The following is an 18,890-nucleotide window of genomic DNA, read 5'->3' as shown; positions in this document are numbered from 1 at the left end:
GTCTCAGCAGTAATGAGTTAGACCACGGAATTGACACGGGACAAACTGACCAACAGAACACTAGAAAGCGCCCAGAAACAGACCCACGCAACCAGAAAGTATATCACAGAGGGACACTGGGTGTATCCACTAAAATGAATTCATGACCCATGACCATGGCCCCAGTTTGAAAAATACTGACTTAGAGAAACTCTTACAGGGTTTGAGACTGGCACAGTTTAACAGTAACAATGTTCCTTGTAGCTTGTTTGTAATAGGAAAAAAAAAAAACTGTAAGCAATTCAAATGCCAGAACAACCAATAAGCTGTGGGCTACTCACACCCTAGTGTACTGAACACACAGCAGTCAAAATGGATAACCTGCAACTGCAAGAACACGGCTGAATCTTAGAAACACACTGCTGAGTGGAAAGCAGTCCCGGATGATTACACATTGCATGATACACTTTTTTAAAAGCTCAAAAACAAACAAAAGTGGACAATATATGCTTAGGAATGCATACTTAGAGGATAAAACTATACATGTTTTAAAAGAGAAGGAAGCACTCAAGATTCAAAAAAGCAGTTACCTGGGTTTGAGGAGGGGATGGGGTCAAGGCAGGGCACTGGAACCGGGGAGAAGCCGTAGGGACGGGCAGCAATACTGAGGAATCCCCACTCTCAGAGCAAGGGTGTTCATCTCATTACCATCCTTTACAGTTTACAGATGTGAACCGCTTTGTATGTATCAAATTACACACAAATAGATAATAAAGAAGAATCAATATCAGGTAAGCCCATGGCCTATCATTTAAAAAAAAATCTTTTAGCAATGTTCTCCTGCTCATGATTTATAAAACTTGACAGGCTGAACGCACCCCATGATTATGTGATAGGCTGAAAAAGGACAGGACGCGGTCAGGACACAAGTGTCCTAAGGTCCGCGCGTTCTGTTTCCCCGTCTGTGCCGGCAAGCGCTGGAGCACGCCTCTGCATCTCAAGTGGGCTGCCATGATGCACTGACGTCTCAAAATTGGCTGTCAAGTGTGTCACACAAGTAACCACAGTGAAAGAACTGAAGGTCAGGGAAGATGTACTCTCCTCACGAAGGAGCAGGCAGTGCTCCCTGTCACCCCATCACTCGCAACTCACCTGGGTCTGAATGTGTTTCCTGAGTGTGAAGGGGGGTGGGCAAGTCCTGCCTAGCCAGCCTGAGTAATGTCTATGCAAGCGGCCCTCCCGTGAACACCACAGGGGGGTCAGAAGAGAAACGTACAAGACTCACTGAGGTAAAGGAACTGTCTCTAGGATGGTTCTTGATCTAAATTTCTGATTTTTAGGCCCAAATAATGAAGATACTATATATGAAGAGGTGCTCTGAGAGCATGTACATTAAATGCACACTGACATGTATTTAAGAGACTTTCCAGAGTGTTCAACCAGCACTGACAAATGAGCACATGTGCCGGTCTAGTCTGGTCTCAGAACACTGTTAACGACAAAGGATGCTTTGAAGAAAGAGGAGGCTTAGCCAACGTGCAAGTGCTCTGAGAATTGATTTCCTAACTCCCTAACAGCACAACCTGACCCTGGACTGGGGGCGGAGAGGTGACAGAGAGGCCTGGTGGAGAGGACACTTAGCTGCAATCACAGGAAAGGGGGGGGAAGGAGAAGGGAGCAGGTCCCATCACTGCATCTACTGTGTGTCAAACTGTGCCTGGAGCTTTACACACGTCTTGTCACTTAAGCTCCACAACAGCCCGGTGAGGGAGGCCCTACTACAACTACAACCCTCCCTTTACCAACTGGGACAGCAGGCTCAGAGCGCTGACATGACCTGTAAGACACCATGAGGTGCCACTTTTAGTTTCAGGCCACAAACACAAATGGTGGGAAATCTCCGCTTTTGTTACATGGACAGACACTACTAACTGTGAGCTTTCATAAACACACTCAGGGCGAGAACTGGAATTTGCAAATACGACAAGGCCGAGGGTTTCACAGCCCTCTCTGGAAGTTACCGACCATCATGCTCCACCAGGAAAGTTGTTACAGCAGGAACTAGAGGCTGTGGGATTAGGAGGAGGTGGGAGGGAGTTTTGGAAAAATTGGAAAAGTCCATTTCTAGACCCCCCCGGAAAAGAGGATAAAGCCAGAGGCTCTTCAATTCACCATCACCTTCCGGATCCCATCCTGTGTGGTCACCTTTGGTGGCCTGCGGCAGGGCTGGCAACTGCACAATACCCGTAGGTCGGTGGCCTCTGCCCTGACCCATCCTCTCTAGTAAGCTGGGTATCCTCATCACGGACTTAATCGCTCTGCTTCCAAGCCTCCCCTTCCCTTAAAAAGGTAATCCTCTTTCCCCTGCCGAGTAAGCTCATGGCTCATGGAAAGGCCCAAGGCCAGAAGAACAGATTTCCTTCCACCAGGACAGGGACACAGTCCGCCTGGCACCTCGTATTACACTGCTGAATGAATAAAAGACTGATTGGACTTTGGCGCGCTTATTTATAAAAAGCAGAAATGGTAACCACCTGCCTACCCCCAGCTGGTTCAGAAGCGATGACAAGTGGGACAGGTATACCAAGAGATAATATAACTGTTTCACAACTTAACAAAAACATCACCTCGAGAGAGGACGTTATAAGGAATCTCACACCCAGCAAAGTTAAGTGAGAAACCCAGGCTAACAACCTCACATCACTAAGTAATTTCATAGCCAGTGTGGCATTCAGTCCACAGACAACCCTGAAAAGTTCAAAACCCCTTACAAGTGACTAAGCAAATCATTTCATCATTCCTTCTGTGCCTCGGTTTCCTCATCTGTAAAATGAGAATGTGCTCCATCTGTTTGCCCCTCCAAATCCACTCCACCCTCTCTCTTCCCTGTCCTGTGACCCACCGTGTGGACCACACTGATGAGGTCTCTGGCTGTTTTGCTTCCAGCAGACGGCACCAGCAGACTGTTTGGAGAGAGGCAAAGCGGTAGGTCAGGGTACTTCTTCCCCACCCCAATCCCTGATGGGAAACTGGGGCCGCACCCCTAGAACAAACGTCTCACCTCCTCTCAGGTGTTCGCTCCACACAACTACTTGGAAAACCAGTCCCTCCCATCGCCTCTTCAGGCCTAAAGGTGGACACCTAAAGGTCCTGCTACTACTAGCCCTGGGGTACCGAGCCTTCACTCCTGATTTCCCTGCCCTAGACACAGTAGTCCCTTTACTGACCTTTTCTCAAACTTTCCTAATTTGAATGTGTCACCTACTTCCTGCTGGAATCCTAGATTACACAAGAGATACCACCACCTGTAACTCATAAGGTTACAGATTATCACGTAGCTACTAGTGCCAGGCCCCGGGCTTTAATTAGCATTATAACAAACCTATGTGCGGAAATCATTTCTCCCAATTTACAAATGAGGAAGCCAAGGCTGAGAGAGATTAAGAAATTCGCCCAAGCGCACGCAAGGGTGGAAGAGCCAGAACTGGGGCCTTAGGCTCCAGACGCTGAAATCTCTCCCTTTCCATTTCTATTATCACCGTCACGGTCAATATTTTCTCGACCACGCCATAGTTCATCATCATCGTCATTCCTACAGGCAAATAACTCTCTTTTAGAAATAAAATTTTATTTGTCGTGCTGGACAGCTGAACGGTGCGGCTAAAAGCGGGAGTTCTGGAGTCGTTTCAAAGTTCAAAGCCAGTCTCGCCAAAAGCCTGTCTCGCCATTTGCAGGAAGTGTAATCTTGAGCAAGAGAATTCCTTCCACCAAAAGCTTCAGTTTCCTCCCATAAAACGGGAAATACACTACTTCCTTCAAAGGGTTCTTGCGAGGGTTCAATGGGATAACGGTTGCAAATCATCTGGCGAGCAGGAAGCGCTCGAAAGACGGGAGACGCGCTGATGAACTGCGCTTTGGCGGCCTTGGCGGCTTTACTACCGCCGAGGACAAGGGAGGCGGGCCGGGGCCCGGGAACCTGAGGAAAGGAGCCCGCCGCCCACCCCCACGCTCACCTGCTCCTCCAGCCGCTCAATCTCCAGCTGGTTCTTCTCCTCTTCGTCGTACTCCCACGCGTACTCCCCCGGGGAGCTCTCGGCCGAGGAAGCCATGGCGTACTCCTCATCTCCATCGCTCTCACTCACGCCTTCCTCCTGCTGGTCCCACTCCGGCCCCACGGTCTTATACGTCGCGGCGGCCACGGCCCGCGATAACACCTTCCTCCTCGTCCTAGCCTCCTTAGCTTCAACCTCCTCCCCCTCCGCCTTGGGCCCGGCCTCGGGCTCAGCCTCCGCTTCCGAAGCCGATGCTGCGGCCGCCGTCGCCATCTTGCGCTTACAGTGACTCCCGGGTCCTCACTCTGCCGCCGAAGACCCACTGAAGTAGAAGCTGCCCGCGGCGCGCGCCTGATCAAAACCGCGCTCTCCTGCCACCTCGAGAGAAACTGTGAGCCACGGATGACGGCAAAACCTCGAAATACACGAAACTCATGTTATTTTATATACTTTTAATAGTTCTCGTCGGAGGAAAAAAGAACTCACTAACAGGGCATGTGTTTCGCCACAACTTCGGACAGAAGTTGGGTCCTTAGACAGGAAGTGGAAGGCATAGAGGAAGTGAGCGTGATGATTGACATTAAGGGTTTGCCGCCATCTTGAGAAGGTCAAAATGATTCTTGGAATTAATGCCTTACCGCCTATTCTGACCTGGCGCGTGGTTCAGTCTCCCCAGTAACTGAGCCTCAAATGCAGAGAAAAGTGTAAGTCCTCTGGGAAGGATTGACTGCACCATTCATGAGAAAAACTCACTTCCCAAAGAGATTCCTCCCCTTTATGTAATGCCTGGTGCCTAGCAGTTAAATACACATGTGCGTTTTCTGGTTTTATAGGATCATATTCTGCAAACCAATATTAATAAACTACATTAGTAAACATTTACTTAGAATCTCTTCATTGCCATGCCTTTTCATATAAATTGTGACAGTTTGCTTTTTCATAGAGAGAGAAATAGAGACAAACATACACACTTTTTAAAATCAGGGCAAAGTATTCTTTTAGCTAAGCTTTCCACTTCGACGTAGGAAAGCCTTGGTGTGTCTATTTATTGCCTTTCTCACTCATTAGCAAGCTTAATTATGTCAGAAATTATGTTTTTCTTTCCGTTGGATTCCCAAAGCACCTTGACAAAAAGTAGATACTCAACACATATTTGCTCAATGGATGAAAGAACTGTCCTTGAATTAGTACAAAAGAGAAGATCGAAGCTTAGAAAGACGCTGTCATTCACCTAAGATCACACAGCCAGTTAGGAGCAGAAACGGGATTCCAACTCAGGATTGTTCAAGTTTGAATCCCAACTGAGTCTAACTCTCCGGGCAACCTAGGACAAGCTACTACACCGCTCTGATCCTCAACTTCCTAAGCTGCAAAACAGGGCTAAGAAAGGTGGACTGGTTGACCCTCTGCGCATTCCGGCGGTGGACTTTGTGAATGCACACTTGGGTCCCGAACTCCAGCCCGAAGCCCCTCAGATCCAGAACCCATCACGGAGGACAAACCCTCCTGCGACTCCAGACCTTTGGGCTCTGCGTCCAGCCCGGGCTCCGCACCCCGCCCGCCCCGGAGGGGCGTGGCCAAGGCGGGACCAAAGCGCGTACACGTGCACGGAGCGGGAGGGCTCAAGCGCGAAGTCGCCGGGACATTAGAGGGAGCGCGCTCCAAGCTAGGAGCCGACTTGCGCACGCGCGCCCTCCGCCTCGGTCTCGCACTCGGCCTGCGCAGGCGCAAGCCCGCAAGATGGCGGCAGCTGGAGCAGGACGTCTGAGGCGGGCGACTTCGGCACTGCTGCTCCGGGCCCCGCGTCTGCCGGTCCGGGAGCTGTCAGCTCCGGCTCGGCTCTATCACAAGAAGGTAGGAGCGGGCGGGATTGGGCGGGAGCGGGAGTGCGAGGACAACCGAGAGTGCGGGCATCCTAGCGGAGGCCCGGCCTAGGAAAGACTCTGCGGGGCCCGGGAACTCCGGGGCCCGGGAGGCCCCACTGCGACCCAGGGTACGGGCCGCCCCTCGCGCGAATCCGCCTGGACTTTCCCTCCCTGCGCAGGGGCACTAGCCGCGCCTGAAATAAAAATGACAGCTCCCGCTCATCTAGTGGCCACTGCCCGTGGGCCCGGCCTCTGGCCGCGATCTCGTGCATCCAGCCTTTAAACCCCCAACAGCTCAGGAAGCAGGGTCCTGCAGTGACTTGCCAGCCCGACACACAGCGGCGCGGGGTGCGGCTTCAGCCAAGGCCACCGCCCTGGCCACGTGACCTTGGGCAAGTCAGTGCCCTGCGCAGAACCTGTTTCCCCACTTGTCATATGGGGTCTTAGCAGCCCCCCGTACTCGAGACCATGCCTGCGGAGTCCTCGGCAGGGTGCCTGGCACAGGGAGGCCACTTAGGGTGATGTTACTGTTGCAGGAGCTCAGAGCCTCCGAGTGGAGATGGACATGTAACGAACAGTCATAACGTTTTAATTTTTGTTTTCTGTGTGGAGTGGTGGTGAGCTGTGAGTAGAGATAGGTGCATAGTTTGCAGCCTTTACCTTCTGGGGGTGGAAAGTCCCTAAACATGAGACTCTCTCACTCGGGAACCGGTTGACTAAAGAATGCGGTGAATCAAGCCGGGGCAGAAAGTCCAGATTGGACATTATCTTGTAGGTCCTTGGGATTGGAGTCAAAATCCGTGGTTGGATAGCTGGGGTGGAGGTGGGGGAGGGGACTGGAAAGATCGGGATACTTACTGCTAACTGGTAAACAAACGTCAAGGTTTTTAAAGCCTTCCGTGTGCCAGTTTGAATAGATGTTTATTCTGTTCTGGCTTCCGCGCGTTTCCCCACGGACTTCACTCCTCCCCGACCCAGGGATGTGTGTTGTTGACACGAGCCTTTCCGCCACCAGGGTGCGCTGCACCAGAGAGATTTCAGGGCCCTGAAATACAGTAATGAGATATTTATTATTTTCGCACACAAAGGGACGTATTCCATAGCCTTGTTCCTCCTGTAACAGTCTCCTTGAGGCTCTGGGAAACCCTTCCATTTCTGGACCATACTTACTTTTAGGATTTTCGAATAATCATCATCCTTTGAGAACGGATTTTCTTTGGCAATTACAAAAATGCTGTTTGAGCCCAACTCTGGTGACTTGGGTGGTTAAAGGTCAAGTAATTATTTGTGGTTCAAAACCCTGCGGAATTAAGACACGATTTTGCTGATTTTTCGCCACTATCTGGAATCTCTGAATACATTCCAAGGTGAAATTTGGTGTTTAGTGATGGCCTGCCAGGTTCAGCTTGCTGACTTCAAGGACCTTGCCATCAAAGTCGGGAAGACCAACAGCAAAAAAGAGTGACTGTGATTTCTGTTCACCCTTTCGTTTCAGGTTGTTGATCATTATGAAAATCCCCGAAACGTGGGGTCCCTTGATAAGACATCTAAAAATGTTGGAACCGGACTGGTGGGAGCTCCAGCGTGTGGTGATGTCATGAAATTACAGGTACTCCTGGTTCCCATCTTTACTGGTGGTAACGCTGACCCCTTTGCTTGTACAGTGCTCCGTAGTTGACAGAGCATTTACGTGTATAGCATTGCATCTGGTCCCCATCTCGATTCCTGTGAGATGGGACAAGTCAGTGTTATAAATGACTCGAGCAGGGGCTGAATGCTAGTCACACTGGTAAACTACGCTGACCCTTTCTGACATAGTGAACTGATCTCACCTTTGTGCTCACTGTACCAGCCTAAATTCCAACTTAGCTAAGTGAAATCTTTTGTGAATTTCACCAATCAAAGGAAAACCACAGCTGTTCAGTTAGCAATCCCCAAAGAGACAGGAAACGCAATATATCAAACCTCCCCCACATTGGAGATGACATGCAGGTAGTGCCCGGCACTCTGGGTGAACCATAGCTTTCTCCACATCTCCTTCGTCACTGTGGTGGGCAGCTTGCCAGACAGCTTCATGACTATCTTGGAGAACAGAAACAAGGCAAGAGGGAACTACTACATGCAGTCTGGCACCAAAGGAAAAAGCATTATCCAGAGACCTTTATTGCAGACTCTCCCAGTGTTTAAAGACGCACATTGACCCAGCAGCTGGGAGGAGAACCTCATAGCCAAAAATCAGGCTAGGGTTGGGGGCGGCAGGAGGCATATTTTTTGGTTGATCTTTACTAGCTAGGCCTGTATAATTCTGTATAGTTGTTCCTGCTTTTATCTTCTCATCACTGAGCTCTTTGGAATAGAGGAAACTCAGTAATTAGTGCCCAAACTTTTAAGTGCAGAAAGCAGGACCAAAGCTCTCAGGGAGCGCCCCGTGGGCCTCCATGAGCGCCAGGTTCTATGGGGCACACCAGAACCTCTGCTAACTCCTGCCTCTTTTCTAGATTCAAGTGGATGAAAAGGGGAAGATCGTGGACGCCAGGTTTAAAACATTTGGCTGTGGTTCTGCGATTGCCTCCAGCTCGCTAGCCACCGAATGGGTAAAGGGGAAGACGGTAGGTTCCTGCAAACTAGAATTAAGTCACATTCTCCACAAACCTGGCTCTCAGTTAAGGGAAGGGTCTAGTGAGTGTAAACAAACAAACCAAAAACCTATGATTTTTTTTTCTAAATATGCTAAGAATTTTCTTTTTAATTTTGCTTACCGAGGTTTTTATTAAATTCTTCTCCACGTTGGGAATTACGGATAATTTTAAGTGTTTTTTAGTTTGGAGTTTTTTGTTGTTGATCATTTTTATTTGTTTGGGGGTTTTGATGGTGTTTTGTTTTTAACTAAATCGAAAAAAGATCCTCACTTCCCCCTCTAACACAATAGAAGTGAAAAGAAATCTTTGGCTTTCTCCAGGGTCACCGCTGTTATCATTTCTTAGAAGTCTAAGTCTGCTCCGGGGGCGGTTCCGTTGTGGTTTGTTTTGTTGGTTTCCTCCCATCCTGCTTCAGGAGGGAGTGCAGGTGGCTTACAAGGATTCATGAAATAACAAACTAGCCTTTCTAAAATCCTGTCGCCATTCAAACCTCTCAGAAAAACCAAACCGCAGGTGCTCACCTTTGCAGCCCCACGGGCCCAGGTTCTGGGAGCTGAGTCACAGAGGCACGTACCAGGCCACGTGCCGCCGGCTCCCCGTGGCTCAGGGCCTCCTGGCCGGCAAGGTCCTCAGGGCCGGGGAAGCAGAGACCTAACCTGTCCGGGCCAGAGGTGGCTGTGAAGTGATTTGTCCAGAACTATCCTCAGGGAAAGAGGAAATGAGGAGACAAGGCACCTGTGCTCCCAGGGCCTGGCCCCGTGAATGTGATCAGAAAGTGGGGAGAGGGCCTTTCTCTGACCCTGAGAGACTCCCATCTGAGTTTCCAGCCACAGAAGTTGAAGCATAATTCAGTGGAGTTAGTGGACTTGGGAGACTGGGGGGCAGGGGGGGAAATCACTTTCCTTAAGGCAGTGGGGCTCCGTTCCAGGTAGGCCTGCCTCCTGTTATGCCCCTGGGCTCTCGACAAACCCCAGGCATCCTTTTTAGTCCGCCTAGAGGAGAAAGGTTCTCCTTGGGGCTGGGGATGAGCCCCAAGAGCTCTCCTTCCAGGAGCTGTCTGTGCCACTGGCCCGGGTGCTGCCAGCCTGGGTGCCACCCCTCCTGCCTCCCTGACGCCATCTAGCACTTAGAGTTGACGGGATTTATTCTGAACATTTAGTATAAGGACACCAGAGAAGCTGAGAGTCACAAAACCAGCATAGAACATCACTGCCTTTTAAAAAAGGCTCAAGTTGCTGGCGGCCTCAAGCAGATCCCTCAGAGACTCCTCCCAGGGTCCACTCCTGCCTCGTGGCAGCCTCTCTGCGGGCCTGGCTTACCCCAACTGAGCAATGCAGGTGCGTATACTTTGTACTTGAGGAGCCCAGCTGCAGCCTGGACATGGAAGTGGGAGTCCCCTGTCTGGGGTTATTAAATGGAAATCGTCCCCCACCACCCTGTCGTGGGGGCCTCTTCGGCCCTTTTTATTTTCTGTCCCACCAGACAGAGCATCACTAAAACTTCCCGTCTGTCCCATCTGCCTCTCAGGTGGAGGAAGCCTTGACCATCAAAAACACGGACATCGCCAAGGAGCTGTGCCTCCCGCCTGTGAAACTGCACTGCTCCAGTAAGTGTCCCCTCCAGGATGCCGATGGGCTCGGAGAGTTAGGGCAGTTTTGTAATGGCACCCACTTGATTTGTGACGGGAACGGCGAGTCCTTTCAGGTAGTGGAGTCCACCTTTACAGCCTCCGAGGGTTACAGCTCATGGAGCCCGTTCTCACAATCTCCAGAGGGTTAGAGCCCAGGGTCTCACCGTGGCCTCCAGGGGAGTCCTGCGCGGGTGGTGTGGGCCAAGCGTCATGCCGAGCACGTAGTGGCCTCATTTCTAACCCTCAGGAACGTCCTCCAGTCCCCAGAGGTGTCATTACCTCTGCCCACACAGAGGAGGAAACGAGGGCTCAGGTTAAAGCCCCCCAGTCACACAGCTCCTCAGTGGGAGGGCCAGAGTCTAAACCCCAGTCTTATCTGTGCTGTTCACCCGGCTATGGTGAAGTTGGGACCAGTAAAGGAGAAAATGCCGCTTTCACCATAATCCTGTTTGTTGTGCGTTTCCTCACTTCCTTTCCAGATGCCATCACTGTTGGGGTCTGCATCTGTGTACATGCAATGACTAAGCCCAGTTGTGCAATATCCCCCTCTGCACTCTCCCTAAGAGAAAGTCCAGATGCCTTAAGGCTTATACTTGGCTTTCCATTTCAGTCCAAAGCTTTTCAAATCTCAACCTTCTAGGGGAAGGAGGTTATGGGAAACAGTAGCCTAAACTTATTGATGGAGATTTACTGACCAAATTAGTTAAAAATCAGCAGAGGGCCAGGCCTCCTGCCAGGGTAGGACTCACAAGAGAAGAAGTGAGTGCCGCGGCAGGGATGGAGGTCTGCTGAGACCCGAGTTCTTTCCACGTGCGCTGCAGTTTCAAATACCCGTGAATAAAGGCCATAGCCTGTAAACCTTTTCGCATGGTTTCAGAGGAACCCCCCGCCTTTTCATTAGGCCTTCTTGGGTACTGAAACCTTCAGCCAACTCTCTCTGCTGTCATTCCAGCTCTCTCAGTGTTTATTTTCCCCAAAGCCTCCCTTTTAATATCGACTCCAAAATAAAAGTTTCCACACTTGCGGTCACTAGAGAGTGCCGGCAAATGCCATCCCAGCCACAAACTGGCACAACCTAAGTAATGCCATCCAGTGTCACCAGCGTCCACCGCATTTATCCTGACTTCCCTGACAGCAGCTGAGAACTAACATTTGTTGTGTCCCTCCTGTGCATCAGACACTTTATGTACAAAGCCCTCACCCTATCACAGCAAGAAAACATGATCGTCCAAGAGGCTAAGGAACTAACCTAGAATCTCGGGTACTTGCTGCACAGGCTGTCCCCAGAGCCGCCCTGCAGGAGGGATCCGGCTCAGGAAACAGCTGTCGACCTGCAGGCCTGCGCCTCGCCCAGCACCCTGGTGAGGTGACTCTGTTAAGCCTGTCCCAGCACCGCTACCTCAGCTCTTAAAGATTCTCTTCCTAAGACTGTTCCTGCAGATTCTAGAAACTAGGCTCTCTTTCGTTCTCTTACTTCCAGTGCTGGCCGAAGATGCCATCAAGGCCGCCCTGGCTGATTTCAAACTGAAACAAGAACCCAAGAAAGGAGAGGCGGCAAAGCAATGAGCTCCTGGCGAAGCTTCCTGCAGGTCACGTGGGCTGCTTACACGCCCCCCCACCCCCGCCACGCCGTGCAGTCACGTAGGTGTTTAGAAGCCCTCGCACTACAATAAAAGCACTATGAGATCCGCACGGCATTTGCTGTTCACGTTGTGATTCTAATGCAAGCAAAATACACAGTCTAGTTGTTCTGAATCCTTTGGCTTCCCGCAGCTCACTTTCATCGCCTTAATCTAGTGTATGTCTATTTCGAATTATGCATATGGCCCCCAAACTGAAATCAGTAGGTTTGGGTAGTCGTGAAGTGCACAAATATCTAATTTTACCTGAATCTATTTTGGGGAAGATTACCAGTAGAATGCCTTGGTAAGATTATTGGTAGGACCAAATATTGTACATAAAACAGATTTGCATATATATAATAAATAAAGGAATATAAGGCAGTGTTTGTCTCTGGTAAGCCTTGTCTCTTGGGTCCCTCACTCACCTCACAGGGCTGCCCTCAGCCCCTTGGGGTTTGTTCACAGATGCTGGACGGTGATGACTCGTGCACCTTTCCCAGCAAACTGGGCGGTAAAGACCAGGCATGGAGATTTTAACAAAGCCAGATGTCAATAATGTTTTCTGAAACAAGGCGGAAGATGAAAGGAGATGGCCATCACTTTTCATTCTTTACAGTATAACAGGCTGACAACTCAAAGTCAGTCCAAAAGATTCTGTCTGTAATTTCACTAGTTTGTAAATCCTGAAATCTGAGCAACACTGGCTTGGACGCTACCCTAAAGCTGTGGACCAAATCCACAAAGAGGCTTGAGGGATGAGTTTTAGATGTCAGCTCGTAGGCCCAGGGTTCTGCTGTAGGTCTGGTCAAGTAGTTCCAATACCCGACTCTTGAGAACCTCCTGGGTGGTTTTGTGTGGAGGCGGGTGAGCCAAGCCCCTGGGAAGAACCTTCTTTTGTCCACACCTGCCCAGCTGTGACACTTAAATAGTTCACTGTGAACTGTGTAGGTGTACAGTGACCTCAAGCTTAAAAACATACCTCCCTGGCTCAGGGACAAATAACAGCTGTTCTAATCACTGTTCCTCCTACCCCATCTGGCCCCAGGGTGGACAGGCAGGGGGTGCCATGCTGAGGCGCCCACAGTCACGCAACAGCTAAAAGCCCCACTAAAGGCCCAATTTTCTAGTGAAACATGATCTCAAAATGCCAGCTAAGAGTCAAATCTCCAACTTCAAAAGTAAGATGGCTTTGTTTTTCCCGATGTTCAGGCATAGGCTGGCTGTTGCTTCTCTTAAATATACCTTCTTTGTTTAAAAAAAAAAGCAAAAAACAAAAAACTCCTCTGGGTTCTGGGGAAGGACACTAAACTTCAAAGGCCCCTTCCCCCGCCCCCCCGCCAACCCGCCGGGAAGGCCACAGAGCAGGGCCTTCATCAGAATCTCAAATTAGAGCTGCTGGGTGGAGCCATGTCACATTGTCCCATGTGGCATGTTCTACTGTTTAATTCACAGTCCCTCTAAGGCTGCGCTTCTCTCTTTATTATATGTGGCCGCCCTGCAATTCCCCACCGCTGTACTTTGTGACTTTTTTAAATGAGATATTTTTGTCCCGGTTACATCCTCTGAGAGCTGAGGCTAAATTTTACACATCAGAAGCTGCTCGTAAACAGCCACGGCAATATTACCAGAATAGCCCAAACCTCAAAATATGTGGTCGTGCAGCTAAAAGAAATGAATATTTTGTTTGAAATTCCATTAAGAACACAGCTAGTTTCGACCACACGAGGGCACCGTGTCCCCTTCCCTGGGTGAGCTCAGGTCTAGAGATCTTGGCATCCTATGGATCTCAGCACCTCCACATAAACTTCCACGGGGCACCCCGCCATGTAACTTACAGCAGGCTCACACACCCGTGCTCTGAGCCAGACTCGGGATGGCCCCCTGGGGTGGGCGTTATTTCAAACAAGGAAAGCGGCTCAGGAGGTCAGCTACTCCCAAGCCACGAGGTTGGGCTTGGGCTGGGTGACCCCAAAGGCCATGCTTCTGCCTCATCTCCTGGCAGAACTCAACACCATCGGAGGCTCACCTGTGCCTTGAGCATCGGCGGGAAGGTGGACGCCCACGCAGGGTGAGCCCTGATCCATTCATTTGGCCAACTCACCACACGCCGCGGCCCCGGCTGCGCCTCAGTCATCCAGGAGCCCAGTTTAACCCCAACGCCTGATTAAATCTGATGCTGTGTGGGCGGGGCTTGGGCAGTGGCGTTTTTTCAAAGCTCCCCAGGGGTTTCCGGGGTGCAGCCCTGAGTGAGAACCACTGTGAGGTGCCCTGCACTCTGCGAAGCAGTTTGCTGAAATGATTTCCGTGGGGACTCACGGTCCTGTGAGAAGGTGTCACTTCCCATCTCCAACCTCCCTCTCTGCCCCGCCCACCCCACACATCTGCCTTAGTCTGGGCCTCCATCGTCTCTCTCCTAGCCTCCGCACTGGCCTCCCTGCCTCCAGCCTCACTGCTGGGATTCATTCCCCACTCGGACCCTGTCCCTCCTCTTTTTGAAACCTGTCCATGGCTGCCCGTTGCCCTTCCGACAAATTCCAAACCTCCTACCACATGGATCACTTAGCTCCAGCCACACTGAGCCTTCCCTTCAGGGCCTATGCTGCAGCCCCCGCCCGGAAAGCCCTCGCCAGGCATCTTCCCTTAACCTGCACTCAGCCTAGGAGCCTCATCTCAGATCCCACCTCCCCCAGGAAGTCTCCCCTGATTCCCCCAGGCTGAGCTAGGTGCCCTTTCTGTTCCTACAGTCTCCTGTCCTTCCCTGAACCTGTAAATATCATGGATGGGTTTTGGACTTTGCTCTTTTCTTATCTTTCTATATCATTTCTCAGACACTCTTTTTTTTAAATAATTTTTTTTCAATTTTAAACAGGTAATATACTATTTTCAAGAATTCAAACAGCCTGAAAGGGAACAGGATGATATATAAGTTTCCTTGCCACCCCTACTAATTCCCCAATCTCCCTCCTCAGAGGCAACCTCTGGTACTTGTTTCTTAGGTGTCCTTCTGGAAATTTTCTAGGCATATCCAAGTATACATGTGTTTAAACAGACCCTCTGTTGTTTTCTTTTTTACACAAATGGTAGCATACTACATATACTTCTATATCTTTCTGTTTTCCTCTTAGCTGTATTTCTCCATATCAGTTCCTACAGGCCTGCCTCATTCTTATTAATAGCTACCCAGCATTCCATGTATGATGGTTCATAATTTAGTCTTCTACTGATGACAGCAATTCAATCATGGGACCCAGCTTCTGGTACAGCTCTTGACTTACTAGGGGCTCCATGAATGCTTACTGAGTGGATGGATGATGGATGGATGCATGGATGGATGGAGGGTATGTGAGTGGATGGATGGGTGGGTAGATGGATGGGCGAGTGGGTGGGAGGATGGCTGGATGGAGAAACAGAGGCTCAGAGAGGTGAAACGGCTTGCCTCAGATGACACAGCAAGGAAGTGGTAGGTTAGAGCTCCAGCTGAGGTCCTTGCCCACCTCCCACCCCGACCATGGCTATGACCACATCTCGAATTTAACCTTTCCTAGATGTTATTCCTGGATTCTGGCCACTTGGGACCACATCAAAATGCACTTTCACAACTTCCCATTAAGAACTGTCCTATCAAAACTAGCTGTCTCTATCATGGCATCTTCTTAAAAGGCCAAGCAAATGAGGGGTGCCTTTTGATGACTAAGGCCCCTTGAACTTGAGACAAGAGGGTAGACTCTGTGTCCATCCTCGTGATGGGATAGAAGACTTCCGGGTCCCACTGAGTCTTGGCAGAGTTAGGGGGACCCTGCAGACGAGCCCCAGCCCCAACCGGAAGATGGATGTGGAGCACATCTCTCATTTGTGGCTTTGGGGCCTGTCCACTTGTTTCCCCCATCCCTCAAGATGACATCAGCCAACCCTCAAAGAGCCACCTTCCCAGAGAGGACTGTCTCTGCCCAGCAGCAGGGCACAGCAGAGTGAGCTCGGCACGCTGGTGTCAGAGCCGGTGGGTTCAAACGCCGCCTACCCCGTGTGACCTTGAACAAGAGACTTCAACCACCCCAAACCTCCGTGTATTCATCTGCAAAATGGGATGATAATAGTACCTACCTGGTCCGGTTGACATGACCATTAAATGAGATGAAGCATGTAAAGCATGTGGCATATAAAAAAGAGTGCAGGGCTTCCCTGGTGGCGCAGTGGTTGAGAGTCCACCTGCCTAATGCAGGGGACACGGGTTCATGCCCCGGTCCAGGAAGATCCCACATGCCACGGAGCAGCTGGGCCTGTGAGCCATGGCCGCTGAGCCTGCGCGTCCAGAGCCTGTGCATCGCAACGGGAGAGGCCACAACAGTGAGAGGCCCGCGTACTGCAAAAAAAAAAATTTTTTAATAAATAAATAAATAAAAAAGAGTGCAGGGCTTCCCTGGTGGTGTAGTGGTTAATCCACCTGCCAATGCAGGGGACACGGGTTCGAGCCCTGGTCCGGGAAGATACCACATGCCGCGGAGCAACTAAGCCCATGTGCCACAACTACTGAGCCTGCGCTCTAGAGCCTGCGAGCCACAACTACTGAAGCCCACGCGCCTAGAGCCCGTGCTCCACAACAAGAGAAGTCACTGCAATGAGAAGCCTGCTCACCGCAAGGAAGAATAGCCCCTGCTCGCCACAACTAGAGAAAGCCCATGCACAACAACAAAGACCCAACGCAGCCACAAACAAAATAAATAAAATAAACAAATTAAAAAAAAAGAAGAGTTCATAGACGTTACGGGGATTGTCATGATTACACATGACTCTTCAGCCCCAGCTACATACCAGACACAGTTGCTGGGTGTTTTATATAGATTAGCTCATTTATTCTGCACAAAAATCCTAAAATTCTATGATTATCTCATTTTACAGATGAAGAAACTAAAAGGTAGAGGGATGTCTCCAAGATCACAGAGCCAGGAAGTGGATGCAACAGGATTCCAGCCCAAGCTCTCAGCTTGCGACTGGTCTATTCTCTCTACTGCTGTTATCATTATTACTATTAGCATTGGTCTTATTATTACCATTCCTCGTAGCAACTGTTACTATTACTACTATTGTCACTACTACTGCTACTATTACTGTTTTTAAAATACTGTAGGGTTCCCTGGCGATTCGGTGGTTAGGACTCGGTACTTTCACTGCTGCGGCCCAGGTTCAATCCCTGGTCGGGGAACTGAGATTCCACAAGTCACACAGCGTGACAAAATAAAATTAAATTAAAAATTAAATGAAATTAATACAATACAATAAAGTAAATGTAAAGTAAAATAGTATAACTTCCAGGCTTCCAATCTATGATGTCTTTGCCTTGAGACACACCCTCCCAGCAAGGCCTCCAAAAGTACACAAAGTCGTCGTCTGGCTGCCCCTGTGCAGGGGACACACAGACGTGACTTCTGTCACACGTGGCTTGATGGGCAAGCTCACTCCACAGTGCTTGGTCAGACACAGGGCACAACCTCAAATACCACCAGCACCCTCCCCGCCCAGCTATCTTTGGAAATGTCGTGTTAGACACTCCAGCCCCTGGCCTCACCTCAGAGAAGCCCAGATCCCAGAATAACTTCAGAAGTCCCCCAGGTGAGGACAACCCTTAATGCCCCAGAGCTGCTGGTGCAAAAGAGGTTCCAGGGGCCTCCATCCTGCCCCCCGGGACCTCAGGCTGACGGATCAGAGGGAGCCCCAGTGGGGAAATCAGGCTGGACCCCCCCCAAACACCTCCCATCACACACAGGCCCTTTGAACCAAACCACAGGATATGAAGGTACAACCTTGGATGGGGACCTAGGGACATGGGTTCTAATCCCAGCTCTGCCATGAGCTCTCTATGGGACTGTAGGCAGGTACCTAACCTCTTTGAGCCTTGATTTCCCTTCCTGAAAAATCAGCAGGATACTAGCTCCTAAGTCAGAGGTTTGTTGTAAGGATTAAAAGAATGATCCCATGTAAAGTAAAAAAAGCACAGTGCCAGGTATGTAATAAGCACTCAATAAATGTTAGCTATCATCACCATCACCACCATCACCCCCATCATCACCACCACCATCACCATCACCACCATCACCCCCATCATCAACACCACCACCATCATCATCATCACCATCACCACCATCACCCCCATCATCAACACCACCCCCATCATCATCATCATCACCATCACTCCCATCACCATCACCACCATCACCCCCATCATCACCACCACCACCATCATCATCACCATCACCCCCATCACCATCACCACCATCACCACCATCATCAACACCACCCTCATCATCATCATCACCATCACCACCATCACCACCATCATCAACACCACCCTCATCATCATCATCACCATCACTCCCATCACCATCACCACCATCACCACCATCATCAACACCACCCCCATCATCATCATCACCATCACCCCCATCATCACCATCACCACCATCACCCCCATCATCAACACCACCACCATCACCATCACCATCACCCCCATCACCATCACCACCATCACCACCATCATCAACACCACCCCCATCATCATCATCACCATCACCCCCATCATCACCATCACCACCATCATCAACACCACCCTCATCATCATCATCATCACCATCACTCCCATCACCATCACCACCATCACCCCCATCATCAACACCACCACCATCACCATCACCATCACCCCCATCACCATCACCACCATCACCACCATCATCAACACCACCCTCATCATCATCGTCACCATCACCACCATCACCCCCATCATCAACACCACCCCCATCATCATCATCACCATCACCCCCATCATCACCATCACCACCATCACCCCCATCATCAACACCACCACCATCACCATCACCATCACCCCCATCACCATCACCACCATCACCACCATCATCAACACCACCCTCATCATCATCGTCACCATCACCACCATCACCCCCATCATCAACACCACCCCCATCATCATCATCATCACCATCACCCCCATCACCATCACCACCATCACCACCATCATCACCACCACCCCCATCATCATCATCACCATCACCCCCATCACCATCACCACCATCACCACCATCATCACCACCACC

At 50.3% G+C, this 18,890-nt stretch overlaps 2 protein-coding genes across 4 annotated transcripts in view; one reads left to right on the top strand and one right to left on the bottom strand.

The window, feature by feature from the left end:
• The window catches only part of SART3 (spliceosome associated factor 3, U4/U6 recycling protein), a 49,132-nt gene that overhangs the window by 28,379 nt on the left and 1,863 nt on the right, over positions 1–18,890 (bottom strand). For both annotated transcript variants that reach the window (XM_060119731.1, XM_060119732.1), the window contains exons 2-3: positions 6,755–6,941; positions 3,993–4,446 (exon numbers count right to left, since the gene is read on the bottom strand). In XM_060119731.1, coding sequence (XP_059975714.1) covers positions 3,993–4,304 — 312 coding nt within the window. In that variant the 5' untranslated portion in view covers positions 4,305–4,446; positions 6,755–6,941. The remainder of the gene's footprint in view (positions 1–3,992; positions 4,447–6,754; positions 6,942–18,890) is intronic.
• Positions 5,704–12,169, top strand: ISCU (iron-sulfur cluster assembly enzyme). Of its 2 annotated transcripts, XM_060119733.1 has the most exons (6): positions 5,704–5,885; positions 7,392–7,505; positions 8,395–8,505; positions 10,063–10,141; positions 11,442–11,526; positions 11,646–12,169. In XM_060119733.1, exons 1-6 carry the CDS (start codon positions 5,772–5,774, stop codon positions 11,680–11,682), a joined length of 540 nt encoding a protein of 179 aa, XP_059975716.1. In that variant the 5' UTR covers positions 5,704–5,771; the 3' UTR covers positions 11,683–12,169. The 2 variants fall into 2 exon arrangements, with proteins under 2 accessions (XP_059975716.1, XP_059975717.1); XM_060119734.1 differs by lacking the exon at positions 11,442–11,526 and having other exon boundaries at positions 5,711–5,885.

The sequence above is a fragment of the Mesoplodon densirostris genome, chromosome 15 (genome assembly GCF_025265405.1).
Source record: "Mesoplodon densirostris isolate mMesDen1 chromosome 15, mMesDen1 primary haplotype, whole genome shotgun sequence".
Lineage (NCBI taxonomy): Eukaryota > Metazoa > Chordata > Mammalia > Artiodactyla > Ziphiidae > Mesoplodon > Mesoplodon densirostris.
Note: the sequence above shows the minus strand (reverse complement) of the source record. Positions and strands in the feature narration are given on the sequence as shown.

What these genes read in the sequence shown, in the direction of transcription:
- ISCU (XM_060119733.1), top strand. Translation starts at nt 5,772, where the DNA reads ATGGCGGCAGCTGGAGCAGGACGTCTGAGGCGGGCGACTTCGGCACTG. An exon ending in CTCGGCTCTATCACAAGAAG is followed by an intron (nt 5,886 to 7,391) that starts GTAGGAGCGGGC and finishes CTTTCGTTTCAG; the next exon opens with GTTGTTGATCATTATGAAAA. An exon ending in GTGATGTCATGAAATTACAG is followed by an intron (nt 7,506 to 8,394) that starts GTACTCCTGGTT and finishes CCTCTTTTCTAG; the next exon opens with ATTCAAGTGGATGAAAAGGG.